Genomic DNA, 14,343 nt, shown 5'->3' with positions numbered 1-14,343 from the left:
CATTGTCATTCTGGAACCTCGATCCGCTTAGTGCACCTTTCAGTGGGCCAAAGGTGTGGAAATCGGAATGTGCGAGATCGGGCGAATATGGAGGGTCGGGTAAGCAGTGTGTAGTCTCGCATTGTCATGGAGCAGAAGCACACCAGTGGACACCAGACCACGTCGTCTCTGCAGAATGTCTGGTTTAAGTTTTTCACGGATCATTATGTCATGACTGATATGGTGGGCTGATCCTACACTTATTTCCATCAGGGAAGCAATTTCACTGACAGTAATGTGCCGGTTCTCCGGTATCAAGTCCTCCACTTGAGCAATGTTGCTTTCCGTGACTGCAGTGACAGAGCGCCCTGGACGCGCGGAGAATGTTCAACACTTGTTTTGCCCTGTTTGAACTTCTCAGCCCACTCTTACACTTGTCTCCGTACTGAACTGTCATGCGGCGATGAATTTCTATCGGTTTCACGTCTTCGCTCAACAAAAATCTCACGTCACTTCGCTGCTCCATCTTGGAGCACTCCTGTAAGGGTGCCGCCATCTTGTGTAACTTTCCCAGCGTTCCGTGCGCGAGGCAGGCGTGCCAGCCCCAGCTATGAATAGCTTACAGATGCCTTCACAAATAACAAGCATATAACAATCATGGTCGTATCTTAGAATTTTTATACTACTTTTCCGGTTACTTATTGAATGCACCTTGTATATATATTTACATATATAGCACTATATTGCTACATATAAATCCATTTTCTGTTCATAGCACAATCAGAAATAAACGCTGAAATGCATGTCACGTGATCATGTCGACGAGAATACGTTTCTTGTGTCTTCGTTTCAGTTCCGCACCGTGGTCTATGAATAGACTCGCTTCTGCGAATCCCAATTACATTAATTTTGCACTCTTTTTAAGAGATACAACTTGTAATTCTCTATTACGTAAACCCCAGTCTTTACATAACCATCGTCGGTGTGCTAAAGCATATTTGCTCTTCAGAGTGTGTTCTATATTTCAGAATTATTGTTCTTTAGAATGTTAACATTTGTCTTGGAATAAGAGGGGGGAACGGGAGTGAAAACTGTTTACCTCAGTGTATGCAACCCACAATGATAATATTTCCCTACATTGCGTTATGCAATATTGTTTAAGTTTCCTTTCAGTAAACACTATCTGTAACAGTTAACATTTTTCTTGATTCAGATAAACCTACATACTTTTTAACTTATGTGTACATGGCAAAATTAAATTCCTTGTTCTCAGTTAGAAACGTAAGCAAATTATGTCAACATTTGATTCCGATATTCTTTACATAACCACTGTAAGCGTGCTAACACGTATTTGTTCTTTGGTCACAGTGTTGACATATCGTCGAACGAGTGAAACTAATCAGTGTAGCAAACTTTTTTCCTTTACATCTATTTTTATATTGGAAACTATTTCAATATTAGATTTTTCCTTCTATATGGGCAAGGCTTGCCCGTGACGTACAACAAACTTATTTATCTGAGGGGGGTGCTCACAGGCCCACACTTTCTTTGTCTCTAAAACTCAAGAACCATTTTGTTATTGAATGACTGCTTCCTATGTTTATTATATATGTTCAGATATGTATTATAATAATTACAATAGTTTCCACCATTCCCAGCCAATTGTACACTGCCACTGTCGGATTCCACGCATTCAAATATAGCGATTAATAGCCCCGCTAAGTGATTTTTTTTATCTCCTTTGTACGTTACATTTATGTTTTTATGAACAGAAGTAATACAGAAATATTGGGCACACCCTAGTTAACAATGCAACTTTTATAAACATTTTCACAGTTGAGAAATAGAGAAAATAGAGGTGGTAGACCTGACAGCCCCCTCCTAGAGTATGCTAAGACAGAACCTACAAATTGTTTTTTTTTCCTTCCTTCAATAAATGTTGTCAAGTTGGGGGCAGTTGCCCCTCCCATATTCGCCACTTTTGCCCCCGCACTATGCTAAATCTTATCTACAAAGGGAAATATACTGCCTTTGCCCCCTAGTTTTGGCACTTGACTCCCGGTTTCGGGAACCCCCCCCCCTTGTTCCCATCGTCTTTTTGCAATGAATTTGACCAACACTGTTGCTCTTCCTTCAATGAATTACACTTGTTATTAACAATATTCCTGGGTTTCTTCTTGCAATGGATGTTATTAACAAATTATGTTGTTTCAGTGAATTCTATCAAGAATGTGTTTCAATATTTCTTCCTCTTAATCATGTCAAGAATATTTTAGCATTCTTTTCTTTTCTTGAATAAGTGAAGTACGAGGATCGGTCAGCAAATAACGAGAATGAATTTATTACCAAAGAAATTATGGTGGATCCAGGTCGAGCTGAAAGCACTTCATCCCTTTCCCGTTCACATTTCCCCTCTCTATTTCTCACATCCACTACATCTTTTTCTTTCATTCTCTCAATTTCTTTTTTCCTTTCACTCACACTCTTTCCCCTCACTTATTACCTCAACTCACACTTTCTCTATCACTACATCTTTCTATCATTCTCTATCACTGTTTTTCTCTGCCTTTCTTTTTCTCTTACTTACACTCTTTCCCTTTTATTCTTTGCCTCTCTTCATCTCATTCACTCTTTCTCTCTCACTCCTTCTTTCTCTTCCTTTCAGCCCATATATTGTTTTCTCTTCTTTCCCTCTCTCTTGCATTTTCTCTACTTTCACTCCTTCCATCCCCATTTATTACTTTCCTCTCACTCTTTCCTTCTCACACAAACTTTCTCTTTCTGTTTCACTCCTTCCATCTCTCTTTTTCTCTCACACTTTTCCCTCTCACTCTTCCGCTGTCTCTCTCTCTTTTTCATTCTTCTTTCACTCAAACTCTTTCCTTCTCACTCCACCTTTCTTATCTTCTTTTCATACTTTTCCTATGTCTTTTCTTTTCATTCTTCCTCACTGTATCTTTTCTCTTCTTTCCCTTTGCCCCCTTCTCTATTCTTCTTCTTCTTGTCTGTATTGTTTCTTCCTCGTTCATTCTCTCCTGTATCTCTAATTGTCTCTCTCAATCGCTCTCTCTCTCTCTCTCTCTCTCTCTCTCTCTCTCTCGGCGGGAGGGAAATGACCAGATCGATATTTGTTCACCGAGATGGGGAGCTCGTGTTTCCCTTGCTCCCGCTGAATGTAATCGGGCCGACCCGCTTTTGCATCATCTCACGGAAAAAAAGACCTCGGGATTCATTTCTGGAACGATATGGGCCTGCCTCTTTATTGACACGGAGCGACTCGCAACTTCAAGGGGCTGGGGCGGAGAAAGTATGCGCTTCGTGGGGGAGGTTTCTCAATTCTGGAACTCGGCAAAAATAATATTTGTACGACCTCGATCTGTCTACCAATAGGAATCCGCCTGGATCCACGTCTCAAGCTTTGTGCGTCAGCCCGAAGGAAGCCTTTACTTGAAAAGCTTAGGATTTTGATCCATATCACGTGAAATGTGCATTCGAACCAATAATTATTCAGGAATTTTGAAACAAAGTTCTGAATCATGAATTAACGGAGTTTGAAATATCTGGTTACGTGGTCGCCCACAATATTATTTTTCTGATTGAAACTAAAATTATAATGATATGTATCAGCTAAATTATTATATCGAAATGTCTGACGTGTAAAGAGAACAAAATGAAGAAAAACCACCCAAGATAATACCCGAATGAAAGATAAAGAAGATGAAGTGGGAGAGAGTGAGTGACAGTATTGCAAAAGCAATAGTTGCAAAAAGTTCTTCTTGATATGAAGAATGAATTACTTGTGTACAATTTGCTGCACAATACAAGGGTGGCCCTCGCAAGGTGTGAATGCCACAAAGCACCGAAAGGAGCGAAAGTATAAAAGACCATGAAGATCACAATTTTTATATCTCACAGAGGTATTTGCTCTGTTTTGTGACAAAAAATCAATGACAAATCACGATAACAAATATTATAATAATAATAAAAACACGACAAATTTTGAGTTGGGCTCAGGCCCCACGACCCCATTGGCGCCACTGCAATCAATGTCTGAGTAACCTATAGGGGTGACGGATTTCTTCAAATTTACAGGAGAAAGTACTTACGGAAATATTTTTTTTAGAGTTGTGGAAGTTCGTGAATGTAGTTTTGAACCATTTTAATGCGAATACATGTTTTTTTCTGCTCAAATCTCTGTCCGACACGCTGTTTCTGCTGCCGCCATATGCTTTCTGCACGAGAGCACAATGTTCCGTGTGTTAAGATGACGTAACCCCGTAGTCAGTGCTTGAAAGTCGCAGTGTTTTCACTTGAACATGACGTGTCTAGCATTTTTAATTTTTTAATTTTTTTTAAACTATGCTTGCCTAACCTAACTTAACCTAACCTAACCTTATGGAAAATGGTTTTTGGGGCTAACGTCAATGGTTTGTGAGGCTAACGTCAATGGTTTGTGAGGCTAATGTCAATTTGCGAGATATTAGCATAATTTCAAATCTGGGCACGAAAGTAGGTATTTTCCGGTGAACGAGGTTGCAACACTGCATAAATTGACAAAACACTCGCACAATGCGCCCTGAACCAGTACGCTATCGCCCGCCATAATCTGTTACAGAATCGAAATAACAAGTAACAGTAAGTACTCGTAAATTAAAGAAATAGACATTATCTTAGTTAGAAATGCATTATTTCACATTAGGAAATGTTCCGCATTCCAAAATAGTACGTTAGCAATGTAAAATAGTGTGAAATATATGATTTATAGGTGTCACCCCATACTATAATAGTACCAATGTCTGTTTTCTTGGGGTTCTCCAGTGCGTAGATAATGGAGAGCGAAGTGTAAAAGTTTACTCATAAATCTCCTTCAATATTGCCACCTGACAATCGACAACACCAAAATGCAAACATCTGTGCAGGAAATTTTGCTAACGAGAACTAACAAATAGACAGATTGAACGATGACTGACATTAATACAGTTGACAGTCACAGTCATACATCTTCCCGTGCCAGGGACAAGAGACGCCAAGAAATTCAGTTTATATTCTGTGCAGAAACTGTCGCGAATCAATCACGCACGTGACTTTATTATTATGCTATTCTGGTGTTCAAGGAGCTTTGCCACGGCAGCTCTGCAAGCCATAAATATCACTCCTGCTGCGAACGATAAATCGGCGCCATCTTGTAGGTAGTTACACGGCTACTTCTGTGCTTCGAGCAAGAAAATTGCACGAGCTGATGCCGGTTTTTGTGAGCCCGGTTATTTAAGTGGAAAACTACAATTGGCGTTCGTGCCAGGGCATAATCTGTTTACGCAAGCGTTCACGGAAAGAAAACATCGAAGTCAGATTTTTCTTACTTGTCTAATGTTTGCTGTGCAGGGACGTATCCAACTGGGTGTGCGATGGATCTTTAGCACACCCAAATAACTTACATGAGACATTTTCAGGAACGCAGAATGAGAGAGAGAGAAATAATAGAGAAAGAGCAAGAATGAAGGACAGAAATAGAGCCGTAGAAAGACGCAGACAAAAGAAGAAAATAAAGATAATACATGATTGACAAATAGATGAAGCTAAATAAATATGGAAAAGAAAAGAAATAGGGAAACAAGTGAAATGTAGAAAAGAAAGGACGACATAAGAATGAGTCTGTTCCGGTCTCGCATCGGGTTTCAAAATACCTGTCTCATTCTCATTCGTTTTAAGTCAACTTTTTGCACAGATTGACTAATCGGGATTCGACCTATAGTTTAAAGTTGGATCCCATCCACTGTGCAATGCGCTTTCAACAAGAAACAAACTTGTAACCCCTTCATTACAAGCGAGAGCATTAGCAACTACGCTATCTGCCTATTTTTGTTCTGTTCTTGTGTTCCTTAAATGTAAAAAAAAAGTTTTAAAAAACTTTCCTGCGAGAAACAAGTTCGAAATGAACATTCCGCATTATTTATTTCACTGTTTTATTGTATGGACACTTTTTACTCGGACAACTATTAGAGAGAGTAGTTATAAGCATTTTTATGCATTTGTTTTATGTATAATAGAACACCCGGATGAATTATTAATCAGTTCAGTCAATACAGAAGAACTTTAGTCTTGCAATGCGGCAATATATATCTTCATATGCACTACTTCAAAATGCCGTTTTCAAGGTGTCCCGGAATCGTTTCACCTCGGGCTGTATAGAGATGGTAATCTTGTTTATTCACAAACTCCCTGGGGGCTAGATTCAGGTTGGTCGATAATGTTCCAAGTGCTATTTAAAGGTTACGTCACAACATGCAACTTATGAAGTCGATTAAAAATCATTAGGTAACACTTTCGTATAGCGGAGACGGATTTCTTACTTTTTATTGAAGAAAGTACTTACGCAAATCATTTTCTCTAGCATTGTTGAAGTTCGGGAATGTAGTTTTGATCAATTTTAATGCGAATTCATGTGTTTTTCTGCGAAAATCTCTCTCCGACACGCTATTGCTGCCGCCGCCATTTGCTTTCTGCACGAGAGCACAATGTTCCGTGTGTTAGATGACGTAAACCCCATAGTCAGTGTTTCAAACCACGCCGTGTTTTCTCTAGAACATGATCTGTCGAGGATGCGTCGTGAAGTTGTTGCCGGGTGTGGAAGATGCCGTGGAATTTGAAATTCAACACGGAATCTTGAAGAAAGAAGTGGAATGCAGTTAAAATTCAAAAGAATTCCGTGTATTTTCTTTCATCGAGAAAAACTGATGTTGTCCTTATATGCTAAATTGAACGAAATGAGTGTTAATGGAACCTAACCTAACAGGCCTAACCTAACCTCGTAGGCATACCTCGTCCCCGTGATGGTTTGTGGGGCTATCGTGAATTTTTGGGGCTACCCGTGGATGTTTTTTAACCTAACCTTACGGGAAATGGTTTGTGGGGCTAACGTCAGTGGTTTGCGAGTTATTAGCATAATTTCAAATCGGGCACGAAAGTAGGTATTTTTCGGTGAACAAGATTGCAACACTGCATGCACACTGCAAATCGACAAAACACTGGCACAACGCGCGATGAATGGGTATGCTATCGCCATATTGTGTGTGGAAATAAGGAAGAACAGTAAGTACTCGTTACAAATCCATTATTTCACCTAAAGAAATGTTCCGCAATGCAGAATAGTACGTTAGCAATGTAAAAAAGTGCGAAATAAATTATTTATATGTGTCTCACCTATACGAAAGTAGTACCAATCATTATAATATGAAAGGAAGTTGTATGTGTATTTTCCTAATTTTACATGGTTTTCTGTCACTTTGACTAATCGCGACGATGATGGCGAATGATAATTACATGAAATCTATAAAGTGATAAAAATAACACTAATACCTACAACAGAAGTCGTATTTGTAATCATTACTACGCATCTTGCACATCACGTCCTGAACAAATCTTCATAATAACTATATTTAGGTAAGTGTTAGCGTGATATTACATTTGTGAACGTTATTTGCGAGCGATAAACCACAGATAAGTTTTAGATTTGTTCTTTCGCGAACTGACAATTCAACTGCCTTATTAAGGCACGAGAACTTCCAAGGGCAAAACGACGTTTCCTGTTTTGCATTTTTATCTTCTTGCTCTTTCGGCGCTCCCCCTGGTGCACACCAAGCGTTACACACCTAGAATTCTAATATCAGTCAATGAACCGTACGATATGACTTCACTTTGTAAAATATGAGCGTTCGACATTTCGCAAATGTGAATTCGTGACTTGCAACATCAGCAGCCTCAATTACGCTTGAGATTCGACATATCCGTCTTCGTCCAATAATTGCTTCCGAACCCATCCGAGCTAAGTTCGGTGGAAAATTAGCCGTTTCCTGGCAACATGTCTTCCGTCGCCATAACGTTCCTTCATTCAGGAGCCTCACTAAGCGACTTGATTTGTTGGGGAATTCCCGGAATGGGAGTCTTCTATTTTGCCTCCAACTGCGCACAAACGTTGATAAATTCTCCGAGAATTATCATCGTAGACGCGAGATCACTTTCGCGCCAGCAAATGTGCAGAGAGCATCGAGCAAATGTAGCTTTGTGAGGGAAGTAAGTAATGGCTGACAAGTTGGCGATATATCGTGACGATCCATGCTCAGTAAGCAATATTAGGATCATCTGCGAATACTAAACAGATTCATTATAATGAGCGACGCAAAAATTCGAAGTTTGTCGATCTGGCTAACAATTCTACCTAGCCATGCGCACAAAGCATTTATAGAATCATCTGCGCGTACAAGGAAAAACTCATTGTGGTGAGCTGCGCAAAAACTAGAAATTCGTCCTTCTTGGCATGCGCAGTAAGCACTATTAGAATTATCTGCGCATACTAAAAACTTATTATAATGAGCTGCGCAAAATCTAGAAATTCGTTGTTCGAGGCAAATATTCTTTCTACCCATTCCCAGTAAATACTATTATAATAACCTGCACACACTAGAAAACTCATTATAGTGAGCTGCGTGAAAACTAGAATTTCGTCGTTCAGGTGAACTATTCTTTCTAGCCATGCGCACAATGCATTTGTAGAATCATCTCCGCTTACAAGGAAAAACTCATGTGGTGAGGTGCGCAAAAACTAGAAATTCGTCATTCTGGGCAACTATTCATACTAGACATGCGCAGTAAGCAGTATTAGAATTATCTGCGCATACTAGAAAAAGCTTATTATAGTGAGCTGCGCAAAAACTATAAATTCGTCGATCGGGGCAACTGTTACTTTTAAGCGTGCACTGTAGGGACTGTTAAGACGTATCTGACTGCAAACAACCTTTCTATGAGCATTTAGGGCTTATATAACCGATACGGTATCTCGTGAATATACAGGCAATATAATATATCATTGTCACAATAGTTTGCCGACAAATTAATTATTGTGTGGACAATATCGTAATTCGGGAAAAAGTATAACTTGTCGTATCGTCAATGACAGTAGCATGCTAATGATATTTGGCGATATCAGATATCCGAAATTGTGAATCTTGAAAGGAAAACTACTTTTGCATCCAACGCCACTGTTGCATTTTGCTTCTGCGTCGTATCGTAAACCCACAGGCCTTCTTGGTAAACCTTCGTAAGAGGTTTCCTTCATTGCGTCTTCATAATCCTACATGCTAGATATTACACATTTTAAACTGTATTTTGTTTTTATATCAGTCGCTTCAACTTGAGTCACGTAGAGATGGAAACCTTGTTTTTTCCCACAAATTTCCTGGAGGCTAGATTCATGTTGGTCAATAACCTTCAACCGATATTTTGAGGTTGCGTCACAATATGCAACTTAAGAAGCCTCTAAATATTCAGTGTAATACAAACGGAGGTTGTATATATTTTTTATTTTTACATAGTTTTCTTTGATTTCTGGATCTCGATGAAGAGGATCAGTGTCGGGACTCGAACCTTCGATATTTTGAGTCGATATCTGAAGGCGCTGGCAAACGGGAAAAAGTTCTACACTTTCCACTCTGATTTGATTTGTTTTATTTTTGTTATTTAGCGTCGCTTTCTGCCACTTTTTAGCTAATTTCGATGATGAATTGGTGAAAGGGCACTCAAATAACACTGATGCCTGGGCTGGAACTCGAACTCCCGACACGTGGCTTCGTAGAGCGCTGTGGAGTTTCCAATTTGAAACTAGCTGTAAGTGAATGCTTTAACCTCAATAGAATAGCATACGACTAACTTATACACCATAAGAATTGCATTGTAATGTGCTAGATAATTAATTACACACATTAAATAGAGGCGGATTGTAGCTTCTTCGCATCACGTCGCATCTTTCTAGCTCTTGCAGTTTAGAAAACCAGTTTCCGCGCCCATTCAGCACACATGTCAAAAATGCTTTGACGGTTAACTTATGTGAAGTGTAGCATGGACACTGCGACATTGCAGAAATGTCACTGACACATCGTGTGCTGGATGGACAGTCGTGTCTTAACTTTCTTGCATCAGTTGACAGTGGTGCTCTCACACTTAGTGCATATCGTTCTAATGAACTCCGTGTTCGATTCCTCGTGGAGGTACAGATGATGGAGGTCCCAGGTGTGCTTATCTTCCAATGTGAAATTGACACGCAGGCGTTGAGTCCTGTGGACTTCACACTTTTCTCATGCAAGCCATAGTGCAGTGATTAGCACCACGCTCCTGCTGGAAAGTTAAAGATTGGTTCTCTCTGCGACTTCTACACGCAAGAATTGCAAATCACTCTTCGTAGATCGTGCAATATTGTAAGTCTCACTATATAAGCAAAACACTCGCGTGGTTTCTGTTTTTGATTTGGATTCTGTTCCTCTTCTGCCGCTGTTGATTAATCGCGATGATATGATGAAATTGGTGAAGGGACAAATAACATCCACGCCCATGTCAGGATTCGAACCCGGGACCCTGGCGTTTCAGGGTACGGTAAATCATATAGTTTCGTTGAAGACCTTATTGGCAATTGTATATCACACCATGGAATTTTCATGTTCGTCCATTTCTCGCATTTATGTCTCAGCTGTGATATTTCGGAAACAATATGCTGTCTGTATGGCCATTTTTCTACCGTACGTTGTAGGGGAGCGGAATGCACAATAAAGATTTTTGCAGTTACAATTTTCAACCTTGTTTTTCAAAGTTGTTTAAATGGTAATCGGGAATCATTTTCAGCGGGTTTGGACATATCACTGAAAATTCTGAGTTTCTTAAAAGTTCAGAGGAGGCTGTAGTCACATCAGCTCCCTCTGCGTACGCCAGTGGGCGTTTTCACTAATGTTTTTTTTTACAAATCTTCCTTTATTTTCAGTCACTTCGTGTTGACAGGGTTAAAAGAACGATCTCAAAATATACGATTTAATTAACAGCCACCGATTTCGCGTTGTTCGGCAATACGACCCGACAACAATATGCAAATTTAGAGTTTAATTTTTTTTCCGTTATTTGGTATTGTGTCTCATCATAATATATCACGAGCTGCTGCAGACAGTTATAGCAACTTTGAGACATATGTAACAGTATCAATCCTGACCTGCCTAACCTACTTACGTAGGCATCTAAAGCAGAAATAAAAAATGCCAATAGGTTAGGCAGGTTCAATCTAGTTTATTTTATCTTTAAATGCACATCTGAGTAGGTTAGGCAGGTCAAGTTTGATGCTTTTAGCATATATATCTCTCCAAGCTGCTATAGATGTAGCACGCTCGTTAATATATCTTCTTTAATTTAAATATTCAACAACAGATGGCCTCACGACGCAATTCTACTACGTCAGCAAGAATTACGTAATAATTTAATAGATAAATTAGTGTTTAACAAGAAAATAAGAAGGAATGTGTTGAATATACTTACTTCTTCTCGCAGCTCCGTGATGAACCAGAAGAAATACTCCGAAAATCCACAAACAGTAACTTTTCCACAAACGGATCATGTTGATTTTCAAGTTCATGATTTCCTAACGCTTAATTTTCCACCAATGAAACACAAGCACAACGCAGCACGACACACAATCGTATTTCTCTCTCAGTAACTGTCGATTCCTGTCACATACCTCACTGGCTTACTTTTTCACTCACTGAAACGGGGTAAACAAAAAAACGGAAACAACAGAAAAACAAACACGAAACTGAAATAATTTATACGATCACACTAACAAACACACATCGTAGAAACATCCACTGGAATTTTCTTATATAGGGTCATCCTAACAGATACACATCCATCTAAAAGTCCTTTGGTTACAAGACTATAGCTGAAGTCACGTGGTGTAACACTTCACTGCTTTATATATCTAGCGTTGCACTATCATTGTCTAGCAAGTTTCTTATAACAGCTAGTGCATGTTTTGATTTTCTCGCGACCTGTTTGTGTAATAAATATGCCTGTTTATGCAGATATAAATCGCACTTTTAAGTGTATACAATTTTTTCTGCACGATACAATTTTTGCCAATAGATGGCACTGCCGTCTGTTATTGTTTTCAGCTCAGGTTGCGATCTCGTGTACGTTTCGAATAAAGTACGAAGGGGAATAAAGTCACAGCGAAAACGCGCGAAAATGTATTCAACGCTGCAGCACAATACCCGTTCGGTGGTCTAGGGGAGACTGAGCAGATTCCTGGCTCTCGCAGAACGATATGACACAAGTCTCCATCCACCGATTGACGGTTCGCGCGCGCATGCGCAATGCTCTTTTCTTGAGCCTCCGTTGGAAACGCAGGAAGAACAACTTGGTTTTGTATCGAAGCTCTTATCCTGTGTGTGCGTTGTTTGCTTCCGTGCTATGGAGCATGTGCCACCACTGTTTTAATTCTTTCCAAACATTTTTAGTTTGAACTCTCTGTTAATATAGGCTAATCGCGACGATGAGGATGAATTGTGAATAGATGGTTTTGAAGAAGAGACACAAAGTATCGCCCATGATCGTCACCTTGAAATTAAGGGGTTCCGGGTTCGATACCCGGTGGAGGCACATAGTGATTCAGATCCTAATTTAAACTGTAGGCCCAGTCCCGATTAGCCTATCTATGAATAATTTGAACTTAATAAAGTCAAAATCGAAAAATGGACTAGAGGACCGTTCAAAGCTTGAGGATATGATAGTAGTAGCTACTGGTGTTCGAAACTGGACCACTGACCTCCGTGGAGGAGTGGTTAGCGCAGCGCGCTACGACAGCAAGGTCCTCTTTTGTCAAATTGATCATATCATCATCACTCATCCTCATCTTCGTGATTAGCCAAAAGTGGCAGAAAGAGGCAGTAAAATAAACCAAATCAATCATTCGAAACTGGATCTTGATAATTAGGGGTCATTTTGATCATTACTAAACTTAGTTGCTTAATTTGAAAGTTAAGTCGCCAAATTATATATCGATTAAAAATGAGAATTCGAATGTTTGAAAGACATAGACATTATTTTTTACTTTCGTAATGATTAATTTTTTTAAAAAAATGTATATGCTGTTTCTTGTACCAATCCTTAGCCATTAATTTACCATCTCGTCAGAAAAATAATCTCAAATTCCTCTTTAGATGTTCATAAAAATGAGTGGAAAACACTGTTCTATTTTGGTAATTTTCTACTTCTTAGGTTAATCGCGACGACGAGGATTAATGATGAGCAGATAAAATGTCTGAGTGATGGCAGAGACACAATTATTCACCCGTGCCTTGACCGGGATTCGAACCTGGGACCTCTCCGCCACGGAGTGTTGTGGAACGAGAGAAATGAAATATATATACTTCAGTCGTATTCACTTAGTGTTTGGCAAAGTTGTTACGTGAAAATAAATAGAACGCAATTGCGAATTTCAAGTTTTTCCCCTTTTTGAGAGTTACATATTTTAGCCATTTTGACATATTTTTCCATATTTCGAAAGTCAACGTTGCAAAAAAAAAAAAGAAAAGGAGTCCGTCTGTTAGTTACGACTGTAGGAAAAGCAGCAAAAACGTTGAGTAAGAAATACATGGTCTGTTTTGGGAACCACTCTATCTGTTGAAATGAACCGCTGTCTGATTGCCAAACGACATTGTTTTACAAGTCCATTTCAACCCTATGTAGGCAAGAAAAGCAGACGGTGTCCAAAAAATAATTCTCTAATTATATATGTAATAACAGTTTTTTTCCGTTGTATGTAGGCATGCAAAAATTACAAATTTCGGCGAATTAACATGTTCGGGATCATGTTAATATCATGTTACATATTTTTTACATATTTTGAAGTTTATTACATATTTCCTGTTTACATATTTTGAAGATTATTACATAATTCCTGTTTACATATTTTGAAGTTTATTACATATTTCATGTTTACATATTTTGAAGTTTATTACATATTTCATGTTTACATATTTTGAAGTTTATTACATATTTCCTGTATACATATTTTTACATATTTTGAAGTTTATTACATATTTCATGTTTACATATTTTGAAGTTTATTACATATTTCATGTATACATATTTTTACATATTTTGAAGTTTATTACATATTTCATGTTTACATATTTTTACATATTTGAAAGGTTATTAAATATTTCATGTTTACATATTTTTACATATTTTGAAGTTTATTGCATATTTCATGTTATATGCAGTATCTAGTCTATCTTCTGCTCTTTTGTTGAGTAAGGTGCTATAATTGTGGGACAAAAATTCAAGCTTTGATTTCTCCAAAAAGCAAAAATATAAAAAAAAATTGAAAATGTATTTAGTGGTTTACTGTCTATCACATCGACATGATATTTGCTGATTTAGAAGAACTTTTTATTTCTTCAAGAAATAATGTAATGTTGCATTAAATGTACATTTTTTTTTCTGACAAGCTATTTCATTCATTCAATGAGAATATTCTTCAACATTGTAGAAATT

At 38.5% G+C, this 14,343-nt stretch overlaps 1 protein-coding gene across 1 annotated transcript in view; it reads right to left on the bottom strand.

Annotated features, from left to right (window-relative positions):
* The window catches only part of LOC145989940 (uncharacterized), a 446,260-nt gene extending 434,352 nt beyond the window's left edge, over positions 1–11,908 (bottom strand). The window contains exon 1 of the mRNA XM_083125472.1: positions 11,326–11,908. Coding sequence (XP_082981598.1) covers positions 11,326–11,422 — 97 coding nt within the window. The 5' untranslated portion in view covers positions 11,423–11,908. The remainder of the gene's footprint in view (positions 1–11,325) is intronic.
* Positions 11,909–14,343: the final 2,435 nt, after the last annotated feature.

The sequence above is a fragment of the Lepisma saccharinum genome, chromosome 7 (genome assembly GCF_977018435.1).
Source record: "Lepisma saccharinum chromosome 7, izLepSacc3.1, whole genome shotgun sequence".
NCBI classification, from domain to species: Eukaryota; Metazoa; Arthropoda; class Insecta; order Zygentoma; family Lepismatidae; genus Lepisma; species Lepisma saccharinum.
This window is presented reverse-complemented; position numbering and strand designations above follow the sequence as displayed.